The sequence below is a fragment of the Caretta caretta genome, chromosome 15, assembly GCF_965140235.1.
Source record: "Caretta caretta isolate rCarCar2 chromosome 15, rCarCar1.hap1, whole genome shotgun sequence".
NCBI classification, from domain to species: Eukaryota; Metazoa; Chordata; order Testudines; family Cheloniidae; genus Caretta; species Caretta caretta.
The window spans coordinates 18,346,555-18,366,153 of record NC_134220.1 but is presented as its reverse complement, the minus strand read 5'-3'; the positions used below and the strand labels follow the sequence as shown (position 1 = coordinate 18,366,153).

Here is a 19,599-nt window from a genome sequence, read left to right as displayed (position 1 = left end):
TTCCTCCCACCATTGCTTATATGTTTGTCTTCACAACAGGATGACAAATTATCACTTGCAGTGGCCACTGGTTTGTTACATGTCTGTGTTTGCGATGTACTCTGTGAGATTTGCTGGGGCGCAGGGCAGAAAGATGAAGTCCCACCACATGGGGCCGAAACCCAGGGCCCTGAGCCCTTCCACCTGGGACTGAAGTCGAAGCCTGAACAACTTAGCTTCCTGGAGGCTCCTGTGGCATGGGATCCCAGGCAATTGCCCTGCTTGCTACCCCCCGGTTCCGGTCCTGGTTTTTATATGCAGAGAACCAGTTGTTGTGGCCCAGCAGGGCCATGGAGTTTTTTATAGCATATTGGGGGAGCCTCAGAAAGAAAAAGGTTGAAAACCTCTGTTCTATCTGACTCTCCATACAGAGTAGAGAAACCTTTAGATATTTTCTGCGTACCTCTTTGTGGAGATAGGCTTTAGCTATATTGGTTAGGAATGACTGAGAGCTCAGCTATGTGCCCTCCATGAGGCTCACTCTCACGCTAGCCAGCTGTAACCAAAGCAGATCTACACTGACACACTTCATCATTGATGTATGTCAAATCCAGATTTTCCCAGCTGTCTAATATCATCTGCCAAGCATAGATGGGGGCATACAGAGTGCAGTTTGCTATTAGCTGTGTGGCAGCTGTAAAGTCAGGCAGTTGTGACCATTTAAGCATCAACTCTCTTCCAAAATAAGTATCCGCTCCTGGATTTACAGTAAGCCTCCCAATAAAGATGGCATAGCCCATTGTACAAAAGCATTCTAGGCTTTATTCCACTATAAAGGCTCTCCTCCAGCTAAGAGCTTGTGAAAATCTTTGCACCTGCTTCAATTAATTGGTTCCATGTAGAAAGGTTGACATCTACTGACAGTTATGGCCTTTCGTTCTGCAAGCCATCAATCAAAGAAGCCACTCAGTATATGTCTACACTGCAGTTAGCTACCGGGGACTGGCCCATGCCAGCTGGTTCGAGCTCAGGCTCTGGAAGTCTCCCACCTTGCAGAGTCCTAGAGTCTGGGCTCTAGCCCAAGCCTGGATGTCTATATCGTGATTACCTTACCCCAAGCCCTGTGAACCTGAGTCAACTGACATGGGCCAGTCCTGAGTGTCTAATTGCAGTGTCAATGCAGGTCTTTAATTGCAGAGTAGGTAGACCATCAGAGGCCCCAAGGGCACTGGAGCACAGTTCCCCTCCATGCGCAATTCCTGAAGGGGAAATCAAGCTGAGAGTTCCTCTTTTTTTGCTCACATGTCTAGAAGGGAGAGCTAGCCCATGAGTTGCAAAGTCTGTATAGGGCCCATTGAATGTTTGGGGCTGCAAGCCACTGCTTCCATTGCTCATACCTAAGGCCAGCCCGGCATAGTAGCACAGTGTTAGCATATGGCAATGTGAAGGTCTTGACAGAGGGTTAGGAATAGGCCCGGAACTGGTTGAGAATGAGCTCATAGCAGGATGGTGGTCTGACTTTAGGGATAGGTCCATGGACCTATCAGCTCCACTGGCAAAGACTTCAGAGCCAGCAGTCTGCACAAAATGAGGAGCGGCTGACTGTTTCATCTTTTTTGTTTTTTAAACAAAGAAACCAAGGAAACTGAATGTACAAAAACTAGAACTATTGTTAAGGTTGCAACATCTTGTTCTTTTGTAAACAAATGTGGCTAAGTTAACACTGTATACAAACTGTTGGAATTTCCTGATTTTTGTGTGCTTGGTTTTGTGAACTTAACATTGCATCCATACTACTTTTTGTGTTTTATTATTATTAGTAGTAGTGGTAGTATCATCATTTGTTATTCTTTGCACTTCTGTAGCACCTTGGATCAGACGATCTCAGGTTACTTTACAAACATTAATTAAGCCTCACAGTTCCCCTCTGTGGTAGGTAAATATTATTCTCCGTTTTACAGACTGGTAAATTAAAGTACAAGATGTAAACTTATTTTTCCGGGGTCACACCAATGAGCCACGATTAGAATCTAATATTCTGGATCTCAATCCTGTGTTCTAAACCTTAGACAATGCTTCTCCCTTGAATGAATGTAGAGATAAGAACAAATATCCTTGTAAATCACAGTTTACCGCCGTTGACATAATTTTCTCATCACAGTAAGTAAAGATTGACGTGACATTCTAAAAATTAGTTATTCCAAAGGTAGCCTATTGCAGGATCCACAGCAGTGCCATCCAATTAGAAAAAATAGGCTAATCTAACCTGATGCTATTATCATTTTTTTAAAACGAGTCTTAGTTCAATTATAAAATCCTTGTACCATAACGTTGCTTTCTAGGCCATATGTCCTTATTTAGAAAGAAAATGATTGCACCCTTAATTCAAAGGGAATGTTTCCCTCTGAGCCAGAACTCAGTAAAATGTATCAAGAAATTGTGGAAAAGGGCAAGCAAAGAAAATCAAATTGCAGCGTGTGAAACGATTTAAGAAGGGACCTGGGGAATACATAATCTCCAAACTGCCAAGTTAGAGCAAGTATAAAATATACAAACAAGCCTGATATTTTTCCCAGTTGATCTCATTATGCGGTATGCTTGGGATAGATAAATTCAGTTAGAATGCATTAAGGCTGGATTTTCAAGGAAACAAGTCAGAAGTAATATGTTTAGCTGATTCCACCTTGTTTTGATACATGGGCTTTTTCAAGTTTAAAGAAGTGCATTTTTGAAGCCAAGTGGTTTGTTTTGTTTCAAGCATTAAAACAAGAGGCAACTCAGTGACCATTTTTTTCCCTTCTGGAAAATACTTTAATAATTTCATCATACTCTTTAATAATCGGTAGTAGACCGCTGAACAGTATATATCACTGCCACTTATTGTTGCCTGCTTAAAATACACTGAACTAGCTTCAAGTGCAATCCCTTAACACAGTTTCATCCACAGAGTACTTTTTTCCTAATCTCCAATATATTTTAATTAAATTGTCCATTTATATTTATTAAGCCAGTTTGTTGTCTCCTAATGCAGAAGGTTGCTATTACTGATATAGTTTACCAAAGAGAAGCATTAGCTTAGCTGTGCATTGATACTAAAATGGAAGAGAATGCAAACAAAGAACTTATCCCAAAAGTTTCCTGAAGGGCTTGTCTACCCAGGGAATTCTCAGGGAAGTTAGTGCAAAATAGCTAGGGTGTAAACTATTCCGCACACATCTGTGTGCTCACCTATTCTGCACTAAAAGGACCTGTTTGTGGTTAAGGTTAATCCACTTCCAAAGTGGATTAATCTAAACCACACAAAAAGCCACTCTTAGCCCTGGTCTACACTAGGACTTTAGGTCGAATTTAGCAGCGTTAAATCGATTTAAACCTGCACCCGTCCACACAATGAAGCCCTTTATTTCGACTTAAAGGGCTCTTAAAATCGATTTCCTTACTCCACCCCTGACAAGTGGATTAGCGCTTAAATCGACGTTGCCGGCTCGAATTTGGGGTACTGTGGACACAATTCGATGGTATTGGCCTCCGGGAGCTATCCCAGAGTGCTCCATTCTGACCGCTCTGGAGAGCGCTCTCAACTCAGATGCACTGGCCAGGTAGACAGGAAAAGAACCGCGAACTTTTGAATCTCATTTCCTGTTTGGCCAGCGTGGCAAGCTGCAGGTGACCATGCAGAGCTCATCAGCAGAGGTGACCATGATGGAGTCCCAGAATCGCAAAAGAGCTCCAGCATGGACTGAACGGGAGGTACGGGATCTGATCGCTGTTTGGGGAGAGGAATCCGTGCTATCAGAACTCCGTTCCAGTTTTCGAAATGCCAAAACCTTTCTGAAAATCTCCCAGGGCATGAAGGACAGAGGCCATAACAGGGACCCGAAGCAGTGCCGCGTGAAACTGAAGGAGCTGAGGCAAGCCTACCAGAAAACCAGAGAGGCGAACAGCCGCTCTGGGTCAGAGCCCCAAACATGCCGCTTCTATGATGAGCTGCATGCCATTTTAGGGGGTTCAGCCACCACTACCCCAGCCGTGTTGTTTGACTCCTTCAATGGAGATGGAGGCAATACAGAAGTAGGTTTTGGGGACGAAGAAGATGATGATGAGGAGGTTGTAGATAGCTCACAGCAAGCAAGCGGAGAAACCGGTTTTCCCGACAGCCAGGAACTGTTTCTCACCCTAGACCTGGAGCCAGTACCCCCCGAACCCACCCAAGGCTGCCTCCTGGACTCAGCAGGCGGAGAAGGGACCTCTGGTGAGTGTACCTTTTAAAATGCTATACATGGTTTAAAAGCAAGCATGTGAAAGGATTACTTTGCCCTGGCATTTGCGGTTCTGCCTTTGCAAAAGGTTTCTGGGGAGGGCAGCCTTATTTCGTCCTTCATGGTAGGACACTTTACCACTCCAGGCCAGCAACACGTACTGGGGAATCACTGTAGAACAAAGCATTGCAGTGTATGTTTGCTGGCATTCAACCAAAATCACGCGGTGGGAGGAGGCAAAATGCGACCTTGTAACGAAAGCACATGTGCTATGTATGTAATGTTAACAGCAAGGTTTACCCTGAAAGAGTGTAGCCACTGTTTTATAAAATGTGTCTTTTTAAATACCGCTGTCCCTTTTTTTTCTCCACCAGCTGCATGTGTTTCAATGATCACAGGATCTTCTCCTTCCCAGAGGCTAGTGAAGCTTAGAAAGAAAAAAAAACGCACTCGCGCTGAAATGTTCTCCGAGCTCATGCTGTCCTCCCACACTGACAGAGCACAGACGAATGCGTGGAGGCAAATAATGTCAGAGTGCAGGAAAGCACAAAATGACCGGGAGGAGAGGTGGAGGGCTGAAGAGAGTAAGTGGCGGGCTGAAGAGAGTAAGTGGCGGGCTGAAGACAGGGCTGAAGCTCAAAGGTGGCGGCAGCGTGATGAGAGGAGGCAGGATTCAATGCTGAGGCTGCTGCAGGACCAAACCAGTATGCTCCAGTGTATGGTTGAGCTGCAGCAAAGGCAGCTGGAGCACAGACTGCCACTGCAGCCCCTCTGTAACCAACCGCCCTCCTCCCCAAGTTCCATAGCCTCCACACCCAGACGCCCAAGAACGCGGTGGGGAGGCCTCCGGCCAACCAGCCACTCCCCCACAGAGGATTGCCCAAAAAAAAGAAGGCTGTCATTCAATAAATTTTAAAGTTGTAAACTTTTAAAGTGCTGTGCTTAAAGTGCTGTGTGGCATTTTCCTTCCCTCCTCCACCACCCCTCCTGGGATACCTTGGTAGTCATCCCCCTATTTGTGTGATGAATGAATAACGAATGCATGCCTGTGAAGCAGCAATGACTTTATTGGCTCTGCAAGCAATGATTAAAGGGAGGAGGGGAGGGTGGTTAGCTTACAGGGAAGTAGAGTGAACCAAGGGGTGGGGGGGTTCATCAAGGAGAAACAAACAGAACTTTCACACCGTAGCCTGGCCAGTCATGAAACTGGTTTTCAAAGCTTCTCTGATGCGTACCGCGCCCTCCTGTGCTCTTCTAACCGCCCTGGTGTCTGGCTGCGCGTAACCAGCAGCCAGGCGATTTGCCTCAACCTCCCACCCCGCCATAAACGTCTCCCCCTTACTCTCACAGATATTGTGGAGCACACAGCAAGCAGTAATAACAGTGGGAATATTGGTTTCGCTGAGGTCTAAGCGAGTCAATAAACTGCGCCAGCGCGCCTTTAAACGTCCAAATGCACATTCTACCACCATTCTGCACTTGCTCAGCCTGTAGTTGAACAGCTCCTGACCACTGTCCAGGCTGCCTGTGTATGGCTTCATGAGCCATGGCATTAAGGGGTAGGCTGGGTCCCCAAGGATACATATAGGCATTTCCACATCCCCAACAGTTATTTTCTGTTCTGGGAATAAAGTCCCTTCCTGCAGCTTTTGAAACAGACCAGAGTTCCTGAAGATGCGAGCATCATGCACCTTTCCCGGCCATCCCACGTTGATGTTGGTGAAACGTCCCTTGTGATCCACCAGAGCTTGCAGCACTATCGAAAAGTACCCCTTGCGGTTTATGTACTCGGCGGCTTGGTGCTCCGGTGCCAAGATAGGGATATGGGTTCCATCTATAGCCCCACCACAGTTAGGGAATCCCATTGCAGCAAAGCCATCCACTATGACCTGCACATTTCCCAGGGTCACTACCCTTGATATCAGCAGATCTTTGATTGCGTGGGCTACTTGCATCACAGCAGCCCCCACAGTAGATTTGCCCACTCCAAATTGATTCCCAACTGACCGGTAGCTGTCTGGCGTTGCAAGCTTCCACAGGGCTATCGCCACTCGCTTCTCAACTGTGAGGGCTGCTCTCATCTTGGTATTCATGCGCTTCAGGACAGGGGAAAGCAAGTCACAAAGTTCCATGAAAGTGCCCTTACGCATGCGAAAGTTTCGTAGCCACTGGGAATCGTCCCAGACCTGCAACACTATGCGGTCCCACCAGTCTGTGCTTGTTTCCCGAGCCCAGAATCGGCGTTCCACAGCATGAACCTGCCCCATTAGCACCATGATGCATGCATTGTCAGGGCCCATGCTTTCAGAGAAATCTGTGTCCATGTCCTGATCACTCACGGGACCGCGCTGACGTCGCCTCCTCGCCCGGTATCGCGTTGCCATGTTCTGGTGCTGCATATACTGCTGAATAATGCGTGTGGTGGTTAATGTGCTCCTAATTGCCAAAGTGAGCTGAGCGGGCTCCATGCTTGCCGTGGTATGGCGTCCGCACAGAAAAAAGGCGCGGAACGAATGTCTGCAGTTGCTCTGACGGAGGGAGGGGCGACTGACGACACGGCTTACAGGGTTGGCTTCAGGGAGCTAAAATCAACAAAGGGGGTGCCTGTACATCAAGGAGTATTTCAGGCAGGACTGCACGGAGGGTTCCAATAAGAAATGGTGCACCTAAGTTATCGTTGTTATTGGAACAAGGAGGTTAGCCTGGCCTCTGATTGATACATGGCTAGATTTACCTCGCTGCACCTTCTCTGTGAGTGACTGCAGTGTGACCTAGAGGAATGAGTCCCCTAGACAGGGGAGGAGGCAAATGAGTACAAAACAAATCTGGTCTATTTCTTGTTTTGACCCACTCCATCTATCTTTTACATCTTTGGCTGGCAGCAGACGGTGCAGAAGGACTGCATGCCATCCACATCTCATGGCTGCTCGGCAGAAGATGGTACAGTACGCCTGCTAGCCATCCCCATCTCTTGCCTGCCTGGCAGAAGATGGTGCAATACGACTGCTAGCAATCCTCATCTCTTGCCTGCCTGGCAGAAGATAGTACAGTACGACTGCTAGCAGTCCGTATCGCCTGCCTGCTCACCATAAGACGGTTCAATAGGACTGACTGCAGGACTAAAAAGAATGACCTGGTCAAGTCACTCCAAATGTAGTCCCTGCGCCCATGTCTGCCCAGGCGCTCCCAGCCGACGCGGCCAGGAGCACCTCGGACACGATGAGGACGACTACCAGTCGTATTGCACCGTCTGCTGCCAGAAGGCAAGGGGTTGCTGCTACTGTGCAGCAAAGCCGTACCGCGTCTGCCAGCACCCAGGAGACATAGGGTGACGGTTACCTGAGCGGGCTCCATGCTTGCTGTGGTATGGCGTCTGCACAGGTAACTCAGGAAAAAAGGCGCGAAATGATTGTCTGCCCTTGCTTTCACGGGGGGAGGGAGGGAACGGGAGGCTGACGATATGTACCCAGAACCACCCGCGACAATGTTTTAGCCCCATCAGGCATTGGGATCTCAACCCAGAATTCCAATGGGCAGCGGAGACTGCGGGAACTGTGGGATAGCTACCCACAGTGCAACGCTCCGGAAGTCGACTCTAGCCTCGGTACTGTGGAAGCGCTCCGCCGAGTTAATGCACTTAATGCACTTAGAGCATTTTCTGTGGGGACACACACACTCGAATTTATAAAACCGATTTCTAAAAAACCGACTTCTATAAATTCGACCTTATTCCGTAGTGTAGACATACCCTTAGTGCATAATAAGAGTGGCAAAAAGCCTGGAATAGCTAGAGCTGAATAGTTATTCCGCACTAGCTCCCTGTGTGGACAATGTCAACAAGCCCTTAGATATCATTGTCCTTCGGAGTTTGATAAGTGTGTGTGTGTGTGTGTGTTGGGAAGGGGACAGACCTTGAAATAAGGACTTTCCAATTTCAATAAGTGTTTGGAAGGAATAGCCGTTCTTACCAGCTCTGATAGCCTCAGGTTAGACATAATCTCTGGCAGTATGAAACATAACTGCAAGGAATGCTTAGTCTCTGGACTGCCCCTCAAGAAACACTGGAAGTAGATCTCTTGGCAAGCTAGTTTATAAGGCTGTCCATTATACGCCGAATCCATTCACCGGCAGTATGGTATAGATATGTGAACTGTAGAGATAGGTCTGCCCCCAGAATTCCAGATCCAGAAGTTTGGCTCCAAACTTTTCATGTTGGGGTTAATTCAGGAGAAAAGTATCTGCTTTTCTTTGAGCTGCCTCTGCCGACTTAATTTTTGCCGATAAATTGGAAGGAAAATGGAGTTCATCTGAATTTTGTTGGCTATAGTTGATTCGTCCCTTCACACAACACAACTCAAAAGCTGATTTGTCAGAGCTTTTAAAGCAATCAAACTATTCCCTCAGGTTACCTTTGTGGAACACCATGTGGAGCGCCGTCTGTCATTCTTGTTTGGATTTGGAAGCGAGCATGTTCAGTATTGTTTGTTTGTATTATCCTGGCACCAAAGAGCCCCGGACATGGACCACCAGGATCCTACTGTGCTGTGCGAACAGGACCAAAAGACACCCCCTTTTTCTGTCTCCCAGTATATCTAAGTGCTCACAGTCAGTACACAGGATGGGCAGCTGCCATCTCTACCAGGTTCTTGCCCAGTAACAGAGGCAAGAGGATTAATGGATTAATAGATCCATCTGAGCCACCATAGAAGATGAATATTAATTATGTTGTTCCCTCAAGGGCATTGCTTTCTCTACTGCTTCCATGATGCAGCCCCCAAATCAAGCCTCAGTAAAATTAGAGACTGTGTCTACAGAAGCCTTCCTAAAAAAAAAAGAAAAAGAAAAAAACACCTTCTCACAAAACCAAAAATGACAAGGAGTTAAAAACCAGACGGCTGTGGCTTTAAGAGAGATAAAAAAGTGTTAGGGAATGGGAAAAAAATCCCACAGCCTGTTGTAGCAGCTGTAGCTTCAGATCGTGTGGAAAATGAAGGCAGATGATTCAATTTGGCCTGTGCCCCGAGTACATTTCCAAATGCTTCTGTGTGCGCGCAAGATAATGAACAAATATATTGAGATGGCACAAGATCAGTCCGAGTTTGCTGCTGTGCAAGCCATGGAGCTCCCAGTAGGAGCGAACTAGCTTTGCTAGGTTAATGGGGGTGAGGGTCGGAAAGCCCAGCACCTTTCAGAACAACTTAAGAAAAGAATTTGTCTCCTTTTGCCCCAGGCTCCCCATGGCACTCAAACGGAGCTTTTGATAAATCGAAGTGTATTTATTAATAACGAGCAGGGGCAACGTGCCTGTGATTTGAAAATAGGGGCACCAAATTAAAATGGGCTTTTCTATGACATCGGAAAAGCGTAAGTAAATGGAGAGTGGAGTGATCTATTATGATTAAAAAGCAGGGTCTGGGAGCTAGCACAGTGATAAAGAAAAAAGCCCTTTTGTACAGGAAAGACCCCATTCTGTCCACGCACATCTTTCCCCCTCAGGAAAAAGAAGCAAGGGGGGGGGGCGAAGGCAGGTGCACTAGAGAAAAACAGAACTGGAATATAATGAGAGCTGAAGTTATCGCTGGAATGAGTTATGGTATTTAATCATGCTACATGTTGTCCAATGGCATGAGATTCATAATTCTTGGCTCTGAATGTGGTTTCGGATTGTCCATGAGCACCTGGAGCATGCCGACTGATTGTGGCCTTTCATACCTATCCACACACCCCCCCACACACACACCCACACACACACATGCTCTTTCTCCTGCCAAACCAGCCCCTAAGCAGAAATGGCTGTTCGGGATTCCTCATATTCTGAAAGCTGTATTTTTATTTTTATTCATATATTTTGACATGTGGTATTGACAATTTGTGTTATAAAGCTTTTTAGCTTGTTGAATCTCAGCAACTACTGTAATTAAATAACTATCTGACCCGCCCCCATAATTTCTACAACTGTGAAATTTAAATAGATAAAAATAAAAAAATGCTTAGAACCCATAATTTTGTATAACTGTGAACATTTGCAATCAGTAAAAATCTAAAAAAAAAAATGCTGAAAAATAAGCGTGGTTATCCATCAAAAGTATAAAAATAAGCGTGGTTATCCATCAAAAGTATAAAAAAACACAATTTTTGCCAAGTCTAATTATCAAACCTTGTAAGTCTCCCCCTTGTTTGTATTGCTGCTCTGTTTTGGTTTAACTTTCCTAAAGGGACATTGTCAACCTGAATTTTTTTAATTGACTGACCAAAACAAAAGGGAATGTCCTAAAAGAGCTCTCTTTCAAGATTACGACTTGATGTTTGTTTTCAGTTTTTTTAGTTTTTGTTTCCTGCTCCCCTGATGCTTAGAATGGTGTTTGGGGCAGACCCAAGATCAACACTATCAAATAGACTCAAACCTGGCCCTGGTACACTGCTGCCTGCTGCTTCTTTACTTTCTCTTTCAGCTTTGTGGCTACTTTTCCTGGAAACACCATATTGCAGGGCCTGGAGGAGGTGTGCGCAATCAGCAAAACGGAAAAAAGGGCCATCTAAAGTGCTGTCAAATTCACCAAATCAACAAATTGAAAAAATAGGGTTTTTTTCCCTTTATTCTCTTGTTTCTAATAATTCTAAGGCCTTCCTGTAACAGTAGTAAGCACAGTATTTTCAGGTGGAAATGAAATTTTCAAGTTTTCCAGGCATAAGTTATCCTGAACTTCTAGACTCTGGTTTTGTTCACACTTTAAAAATACATAAAGTGGTCGATGTTAGGGTAGTGTCTGTGTAAAACAGTGGCACTGTTGGATGCTCCACTTGGGCAGGGCTTCTCAATCCTTTTCTTTCTGAGCCCCCTCCCCGCCCCCCCAACAGGCTATAAAAGAACTCCACAGTTCTCCTGTGGCACACCTACTAGTTCTCTGCAGGTTACGGAGTGGCAAGCATTGCAATTGCCTGGGGGCCCCTGCCACAGGGGGCCCCCAGGAAGCTAAGTTGCTCAGGCTTCGACTTCAGTCCCAGGTGGCGGGGCTCAGGGCCACGGGCTTCAGCCCCATGCAGTGGGACTTCAGCTTTCTGCCCTGGGCCCCAGTGAGTCTAACACTGGCCCTGCTTGGCGTCCCCCCTGAAACCTGCTTGTGGCTCCCCAGGGGGCCCTGGACCCCTGGCTGAGAATCATTGCACTAGGGCACAGCAGATTACTATTGCTGCCCGTCAACTAAGGCTGTGTTTACACTGGCACTTTCAGCGCTAAAACTTTTGTTGCTCAAACCACACCTCTGAGCGACAAAACTTTTAGCTCTGAAAAGTGCCAGTGTAGACAGCTCTACGCCACCACCCCTCTTTTGGGTGGTGACCGGACAGCAACTGTGAAAAATCAGGGTGGGGGTGGAGGGGTAATAGGAGCCTATATAGGAAAAAGCCCCAAAAATAAAATCAGGACATGGGGTCACCCTATTAGGGGTGGTTTTGTTTTGTTGCTGGGAGAGCTCTCTCCTGGTGATAAAGAGCGACTACACAGTGCGTCTTACAGCTGCAGCGCTGTAAAGTGCGCTGTGTAGACATAGCCTAAATTACTTCCTGTGACCAAATGGCGCAAGTCTGTGCTACACTGTGGAAAGTCCAGGTTCAAATCCTGCTGAAGACCCATTGTGAAGCAACAAAACAGGGGGAAAGTGTGCATCCTCTGGCTTTGTTACATTTAGGGCTTTTGTGCAAAGATTTCATGGTCTCCTAGGGCTAGGACCATTCAAAGGGATGGAAGAGGGATGTCAGTATGCAAAGTAAGACTCAACTCAAGGATACAGCCAGAGGGAATTTTTATAGCTGAAACAGCAACATCTAGAGAAACTAATTAAAAATCAAGCAGTCAAGCCAGGAGCAACTTCAAGGAACAAGGTTTTGACCAGTTCACTAATCTCCAGATCTGCAAAAAGTGCCCATGAAACTGATGCATCCATTTAGCAGAACTCCTTGTCCTCCTAGTTCAGTCCTGCATGTGGCTCATTAGGGTAATTACTGATGAATTAAAGCAGCTTGGCTCAGCACTCAGGCTGCTGGTGTGTGGGCTCCCCTGCTGGCAGGCAGCAGGTGTAAATGAACAAGATCTGTCAAAAAGGCTGATGACCCTCTTAATTCACAGCAGCAAACGGGGGACAGAGGTAGTACAGCAAGTTTAATAATTGATATTTACTCGGAAAGGTTAATGGCAGCAGTGATGCTTCTAATTTGTTTGCCCGTGCGAGACCTTGTCAGGTCAAATTGTCTCAATTTGTTCCTGTGTGTAGGTGTAGTTTCTTTCCTCCAAAGTTTATTAAAGGGAAACAGGTCAGGTGAGGGAACGGGGGGGGGGGGCATACTACTGCTCAAGAAAGATTGGGTTCACTTCGGTAACAGATTGGGTGAGACCTTGAACTTGTGAGGTTTTCTTCTTGTTACGTGTTTCTGGTGAATATTTGAGTTTGAGATTAAGGAATTAGTAACATTGGGAATGGTGGACGCTCTTTTACTGTCTCTTTCTCTCTCTCCCCTCCTCCTCTACAACCTACCCTCCTCCTCCCCCCCACCCCTCCCCACCCCTTTGGACATGTCCAGATGTGCTGTAATCTCAACCCGGAACAGCACCCTCTCTGGAGCTAAGCGGTATTATATTCTCCAGACTAGCTCAGTAGTTGGCCTCAGTCTGCGAATAATGCCCTGCACATTCACTGGGAAGAAACCGAGGCGTTTTAACTGCTGCAGTCCCAAGTGTTGGCTGGGGGCTCTGTACGGTATGTACGAGAGCATTTCACTTTTGAGTGTGTGCACTGAAGCACCTCAGTGTTATACTAAAGGGCGCCGTCTCCGTGAGCATGGAGTGACAGTGCCCTCAGCGGGTGTTAACGTATGCTGGAACCACCAGGAAATATCTCTGGCCACTGAATTGCAGATTATGCAATGAAATTGCACCCAGGGAAACAAGGGAATTTTATTGCCATTAAAAGTACCAATTTGTACAAATCAACATTTTAAATAGAAGCAGACTGATATGAATAGAACCTATTAATAAATTAAACACTTCCTTCCACCCGGTATTTCACAAGGAAATTAACAGAATAATTTGTTAGTAGATGATCTCAGGAATGTGGCAGTGAATGACATTTCAGTTCTGTTCTTCCTCCCCCTTTCCTCCCCTCCCCTTTTACAGTCTTTGCAGAATGAAGCGCTGTTATTGCTGTGATTTGAGATGTTATCCCTTTTACTTACTGTCCTGGGTTCAAATGTAGGCAAGACCATAAGTGAAAAGGTGGAAGGATAGTCCAGTGGCTAGGGAACTAATGTAGGATTTAGGAGACCTATGTTCAATTTCCTGCTCTGCCAGACATCCTTAAGAGGCATTTAGGGTCCTAGTGTGATTTTCAAAAGCATCTAGTCATCTAACACACATTGAAATCTAGGCGGTTTAGGTGTCTAGATGCTTTTGAAAATCCTGTTAGGTGTCTAAATACCTTTAAATATCTGGCCCATAAGCCTCTCTGTGACTCAGTTGTTGGTCTGTAAAATGAGGATAAAAGCATTTCCCTATCTCAGAGGGGTAAATACACACATTGTCAGGAAAATTACATTGAGCTTTTGAGGTGATGGTAGCTTGTCGAGGAATGAGTTGCTCTGTCTCAGTACAGAACTATGACTTCTTTTATTATTACATAATGTTACTGCATACTGGCTGGAGACTCCACAGTAATATCTGACACAGTAAATTTGATTCCACATAAACAAGCAGTTTCACTCTATTAGGGAGGGGAGGGGAGCTTTGTTTCTTTTCTTTGAGACCCCTGATGTGCTTCTAAACAAGCAGTGGTAGCTCAGTATGGGGATGGGAGCCTTCAACATGTGTGTATTATTAATTCCTCACAGTTAGGAGTATTTTCAATACTGAAGTGGTTCAGGTCTGAACTGAGATGCATTAGTAGTAGATTGTGAGGGAAATTTTCCTATTGTCTTCCTGGTCATAGCTACTTGGCTCAGCCTGTCCCACTTCTATGAGTGCTAAATTCACCTATTCATTGAATGTTAACAAAAAGGGATGCAGAAACAAGCGGGTAAGGCACTCTTTGGAAAAGTCTCATGAATTCAAGAGCATCTTCTCCACATTGCAGTGAAATTATAGGTTTGAACACATTTGAGAAACTGCTTTTGGTGACCTCAGGAACAGGTGATGCAGCAGTGCCTGAAAATCCTCTGTTTGTTTTTCGTTGCTCCCTCTAGATGAAGGTTCCTGCAAGCAGAAGTGGCAGAAATAGCGAAGAAGACAGCATCAGGGAGGCCACAAGCTCTCAGCGGAGCAGCTCGAGGGACCGTCTCAGTGATGTAAGTACCAGAATCAAGCGCCGCTTCATTGCAGCAATTCCCACTGCTGACATGGCTTTTCATAAATCTCGCTGAACAAATGTTGGCATCCAGAGGTCACTGTGTAATAACTTTTTTTTATGTCATGATTGAGTGTTATGGCATAAGTGGTTGAGCTGCCTTGCAAACACTATAATCATGGTGCAAATAATATGATAAGTGAAAGATCAGAGATGGGAAAACAAAATGGAATTGTTATTCCTAAGGGGAAAGATGGCTTGAGATTTTTTTAAAGAAAAAAGTTGTGTAAAAAGCTTTTTACAGATGCTTTTGTTTTTAGCTTCTGCACAGAATTATGGTGGAGGCAAAGCTGGCTCACCTATTGTTATGCTTCCTGCCTCTGAGAGATGAGGAGCATTTTTTGAGTGGTGGTGGAGAGCTGCCTTTCTCTTAGGAAACTCAACTCTACTTTGAGTGAAATGTTATGATAAAACAAAAGTAAATGGTGCCTTCGTGTGTAAACACACAAATGGGCTTTTGAGTCACCAAGAAATCAATGGCAGTGCTGGGATAATTTTATGTGAAGGCTTTTTGTGTTAGCAATTAGCATTTCGGCTTCATTAAAACATGATTTTTTACTAATTAGGACCTTTCCCGTTAGGAGAGATTTAAATGAAGAACAATAATCAAACGCTGGCACAAGCATGTCTGAAATATTAAATTTAACATTTCAATGGCAAGCCACAGAAATCCCAGAGCGAGCGGTTTTCATGTTGAGTTCTATTAATGTAAAATATGCTTCATAACTAAAACCTGTCACAGAAAATGGCTCACACCAGCCAAATTCAATTGGACAGTTAATTTAGCTTTAAAATTGAAAACACTACCTCTGCTTCAGGATGCAAAAGGAAGGAGGGGGAAAAAAGCCTTTGATAAGTGTAATGTATTTGCCATTAAGTCTTTCAGAGCCTATTCTACAGGAGAAGAAGGTGGGGGGGGGGGGAGGAAGAGGGGAAAAATGGCTCCCACAAATGTGTTTAAAAGCTGAAAGTATTTATTAAAAATGTCAGCAGAAAAGTGCTTCTGGCAGATTAAAGCGGGATTCGGCTTGACAGCTCTGACAGGGAAATGTGAGGGGGGAAAATTCTCTCTACATGTTTTGAGTGTGAATGGGGTGCTGTAAACAGCCTACATAGTGGGAGGAAAGAAAAAAAATCACTGTTTCTGTGATTTGCTTCTAGAATAAAGAATCTGCACACACTGGAGAAGAAAAAGGGGGAAAAAATCCCTTAGGGGAAAATAATCGTGTCTGTGTGTGTTTGTGTTTTTGACTGTGTGTTTGGACAGTAATAGTCTTTCTTTTTTTTTATAATTCTCAACCTCTAGTCACTCTTGACAAGTATGTGATCTGAGGCAGCTGGTAACACTGATGCTGCTTAATACAGCTGGGGGAAAGAAAAAAAAAAGATTCAGACCTACCAATTGATTTCAGTAGTTTAGGTCAAAGTATTTAGATGGCAACTGGTTAGCCAGTCTCACAGGTTCTTGGAGGAGCCTGTAACGTTGTAGGTGGGGAGAGAGCTATTTTCTCTCCACACCCACCACCAGGGGAGACGAGTTGTATGGGCCCATGGTGCCGAAGCTCCAGCAATATTCAGGGTCTGGGGGCCTGGCTCCACCAATGTTCGGGGCCGGGTTTCTCCCCCGGCCCTGCCTGCCGCCCCCGCATGCCTCCCCCGAGCATCCCTGCCTGTGCCCTGGGTGGCTGCACCTTGCAGTTCCATGCTGCGCTCACCTCTCTGCCAGCTCCCAGCATCAACTGCTGCCGCAGGGTCCTAGCCCCCCCAACCACTAGTACCAGGGCAGGCTGAGCCTGACCCTGCCCTTCTGCCTCAGATGGATGGACCCTTCCCTTTTCCAGCAGGACCCTCCACCAGCACAGGGGGGCCCCCACCTGCAGTCACTGCTCCTGCCCCATGCTGGGCAAGGGGCATCCCCATCCCCCACCCCCAGTGAGGTTACAGTGAGGGGCAGCAGCAGGGGAAGAGGTGCTGGCAGACCTCCCCCGCCCCCCCCCCCCATGCACCCACCACAGGGGAGGCAAGGGGGCTTCCTGGACTTGAGAGGGGTCCTAGGAGCATGTGCAGTGACAGTGGTGTGAGGTGAGCGTGCTGCCGGGGATGGGAGGGCTGGGGGGAGTCCTCCTTTCTGGCCCCAGCTGGGGGCACCCTGCCAAACTCCTCATCCCTGACCCTGCCCCACCTCAGAGCCCGCACCCCCAGCCAGAGCCTTCACACACACTCCCGCACCCAACCCTCTGCCCCAGCCCACAGTGTTACAGCATGAGAGCCTAAAGAACTTGAGCTTCATCGAATGTCTAACTCTGTAGGCTCCTCACAGGGACTTATTCATCCAAGGAAATTCAGTGCGAGTCGGGTGTTCAACTCTTCCAGGCTCCTTGGAGACTTTCAGCATGGTGCCTGTGGGCAGGAGCATACAGTAGAACCTCGCTTACGTTGCTCTAATGACCCAGCGACCCCTTACAAAGGATGCAATTTTTCCAGTTAGTGACTAATGAAATTGTTTGAAGAGCGAGGTTTATGAATCACAAAATGCCCTTAGTTTGTTATTTCATGATTGCAGTTGAGTTTTAATTTACTTTTCACAACAATTCATCACAAGGTAGTAAATGCTATTTAGTGGCAGTTACAAAGTAAGCCTTCAAAGGCTGCACTGTTGCAATCTGCTGGTACACTCTTGCAGAGAAGTGGGGAAGAAGACCCAAGATTTTTTGTGTGCATGCTATGAGGAGTGTGGATTAAAACAGGATTCTACTGTCCATCCTATATAGTTCTATAGGTGCATCTCCTGGCGTATCGTTCAAACGGATGGTGTGCAATTGAACTGACTTGACCCCTTATGTGTGGCACTCAGAGGATTAAACCCCCATTGTGCACTAAAGATGTAAAGGGAAAGGGGTTTTATTTTCTTCCCCTTTAGGGGCCGCTGGAGGAATTACAAATTGAGGCTCTGAAATGCAATTGTCCTAGTGCTGTTACTTTTTCTTGCCGACATATCATGCTGCCTCAGGCATCTGGCCCATTGCTTGCTCAGTCCAACTAGCTGTCCTGCTGTTCCTCAGTGTGCTTGGGCTCGAAACAGTCTTGTGATGCCTGCTTTGTAATGTCTTCATCTCCCACCTCCATCCCTATTAACTTGTGGCAACAACCAGAGTAAATGAAGCAGGTGCTAGCGGATTTGGCTGCTATACTGTGGCACAGCAGGTGTGCAGAGGAATGTGTGCATTAAAGTTACTGCTCTGGGAGCACTGTAGGGCCATCACGCAAATTCCTTGGTTGCTCCTCTCTCACTTCAGTGCAGTTCTGCATTTAGGAGGTGCTATTAGGAGCAACTTAGTTTCTTTGTATGAATTGTTTCCTGAGATGACTTATTTAATGGGGTGCCAGTAAGATGTGTTTTATTTACATTAATGCATGTCTTTAGTCTCTGATGGACCATGAAGGAAAGAGGTGGCCTGATCTGTCATGAAATAATTACACCCTAAAGGAAACTGAAGTCAAATGATTGACTGAGTGTCTCTCTCTCTCTCTCTCACACACACTCACACTCACACCCGTGCACACCCCCTTTCTCTCACTCACACTCACTCTGCTTTGGCACAGTGAAATTTCCATGTGGAAAGAGCACTAAAGCTTTATAGTACAACAATAATACTCTGTGTTGTACAGTGCATCTTTCCAGATGTTCCTGGGAGCTCCGTTTATTATAGATCATTGAGGGGAAAATGTATATTTTGGTCTAGTGAACTGATCTCTGACTGCAAAGATTTGATTTGTTGGGACTGGTTTCTCATCGATATGATAAGCCTGTTATGGGAAAATGAAGTTTTAACCAATGTTTGCATGACAAATAATTCTTATTTAAAGGGGTGGAGAAGGATGAGAATTTATACTTGTTTGTACTTGCAATGGTCAATGGTAAATTCCCTTTTAATGTATTACAAAGCAAAGGTCTCTGCAACACATGTTCTTGGTGTCCTGTCAGGTTCCTTTTAAACCAACACAGAGTCAACAGCTTTTTTCCAAAACAGGATTTTTTCCTATCTTTCATAGTAAGGTAATTGAAAGTTACCAAAGAACTAAGAGACAGATAAGCCCATTGCTGCTTGTTATGTTGACCCAAGTAAAGCTGGGAGGTTTGGGTTTTGCTCCCCCCACCTCCCCGCATTCTGTAATTGTCCTAATCTTTTCTGATGTCCCAAACAGTGTAAAAAATCCACACAGACCTTTGTATAATGGCTTTAAAAAAGGTTTTATCTTTTTCTTGACCCATCAGCTTAAGAACTGCCTGCATTTTAATGGATTTTCTCCCTCGCTAAATTGAATGGATCGTCCCTCATTATCATTTAAATAGAACCCTCACTCCCTGTGAACATGGAACATTTGAATGTGGTAGTGGAGCTGAGATGATTTGAAATATTTGCAAGGTGGGGAGAGGGAGAGGAGGAGGCAGCAGAGGACAGAATTGCTGAATGTAATTGTCATGGATTCTCAATTTTGTTGCCACAAGATGGGAAAATAGACTAATAATTGTCTTCCAACCCTGGTAGAATAGTTGCCCTAGTTAGCTGAAGCTAACACTCTAATTGTCATGGGGGCACCTAGATGAATGAGGATGTATGCAGGGCACAGCAAGGGCTAAATTGAGTGATATACTAAGGCAAAGAGCAAATTGGCAATTATTGGCCCAGCTGAAAAGGTTGGCAGGTGTGCTGCTTTCTCATGAGCCCTTAGGGGGAAATTGGAAATATAAAATATCGACCATAAATACTAGCTGATTAGGAAATATGTTGCAAGAGGTGCTGGCCACTTTAGAAACAAAACTCTCTTTTGCAGGAGATTGACTTTAGGCTGTGCACAAAAACACAAGCCCCTCTAGTAAGTCATTTTGGGCTTTTTCTCTCTTTTCTCCCAGCTGCCCGCTTTGAAAATGTTTTTACAATGTAACAAGCAAACAGAAATCCCTGTGT

The 19,599-nt window shown here is 45.6% G+C and overlaps 1 protein-coding gene across 11 annotated transcripts in view; it reads left to right on the top strand.

Annotated features, from left to right (window-relative positions):
- Positions 1-19,599, top strand: part of FBRSL1 (fibrosin like 1) — a 771,378-nt gene that overhangs the window by 367,565 nt on the left and 384,214 nt on the right. For all 11 annotated transcript variants that reach the window (XM_048821199.2, XM_048821200.2, XM_048821205.2 and 8 more), the window contains exon 3: positions 14,469-14,570. In XM_048821199.2, the coding sequence (XP_048677156.1) occupies positions 14,469-14,570 (102 nt within the window). The remainder of the gene's footprint in view (positions 1-14,468; positions 14,571-19,599) is intronic.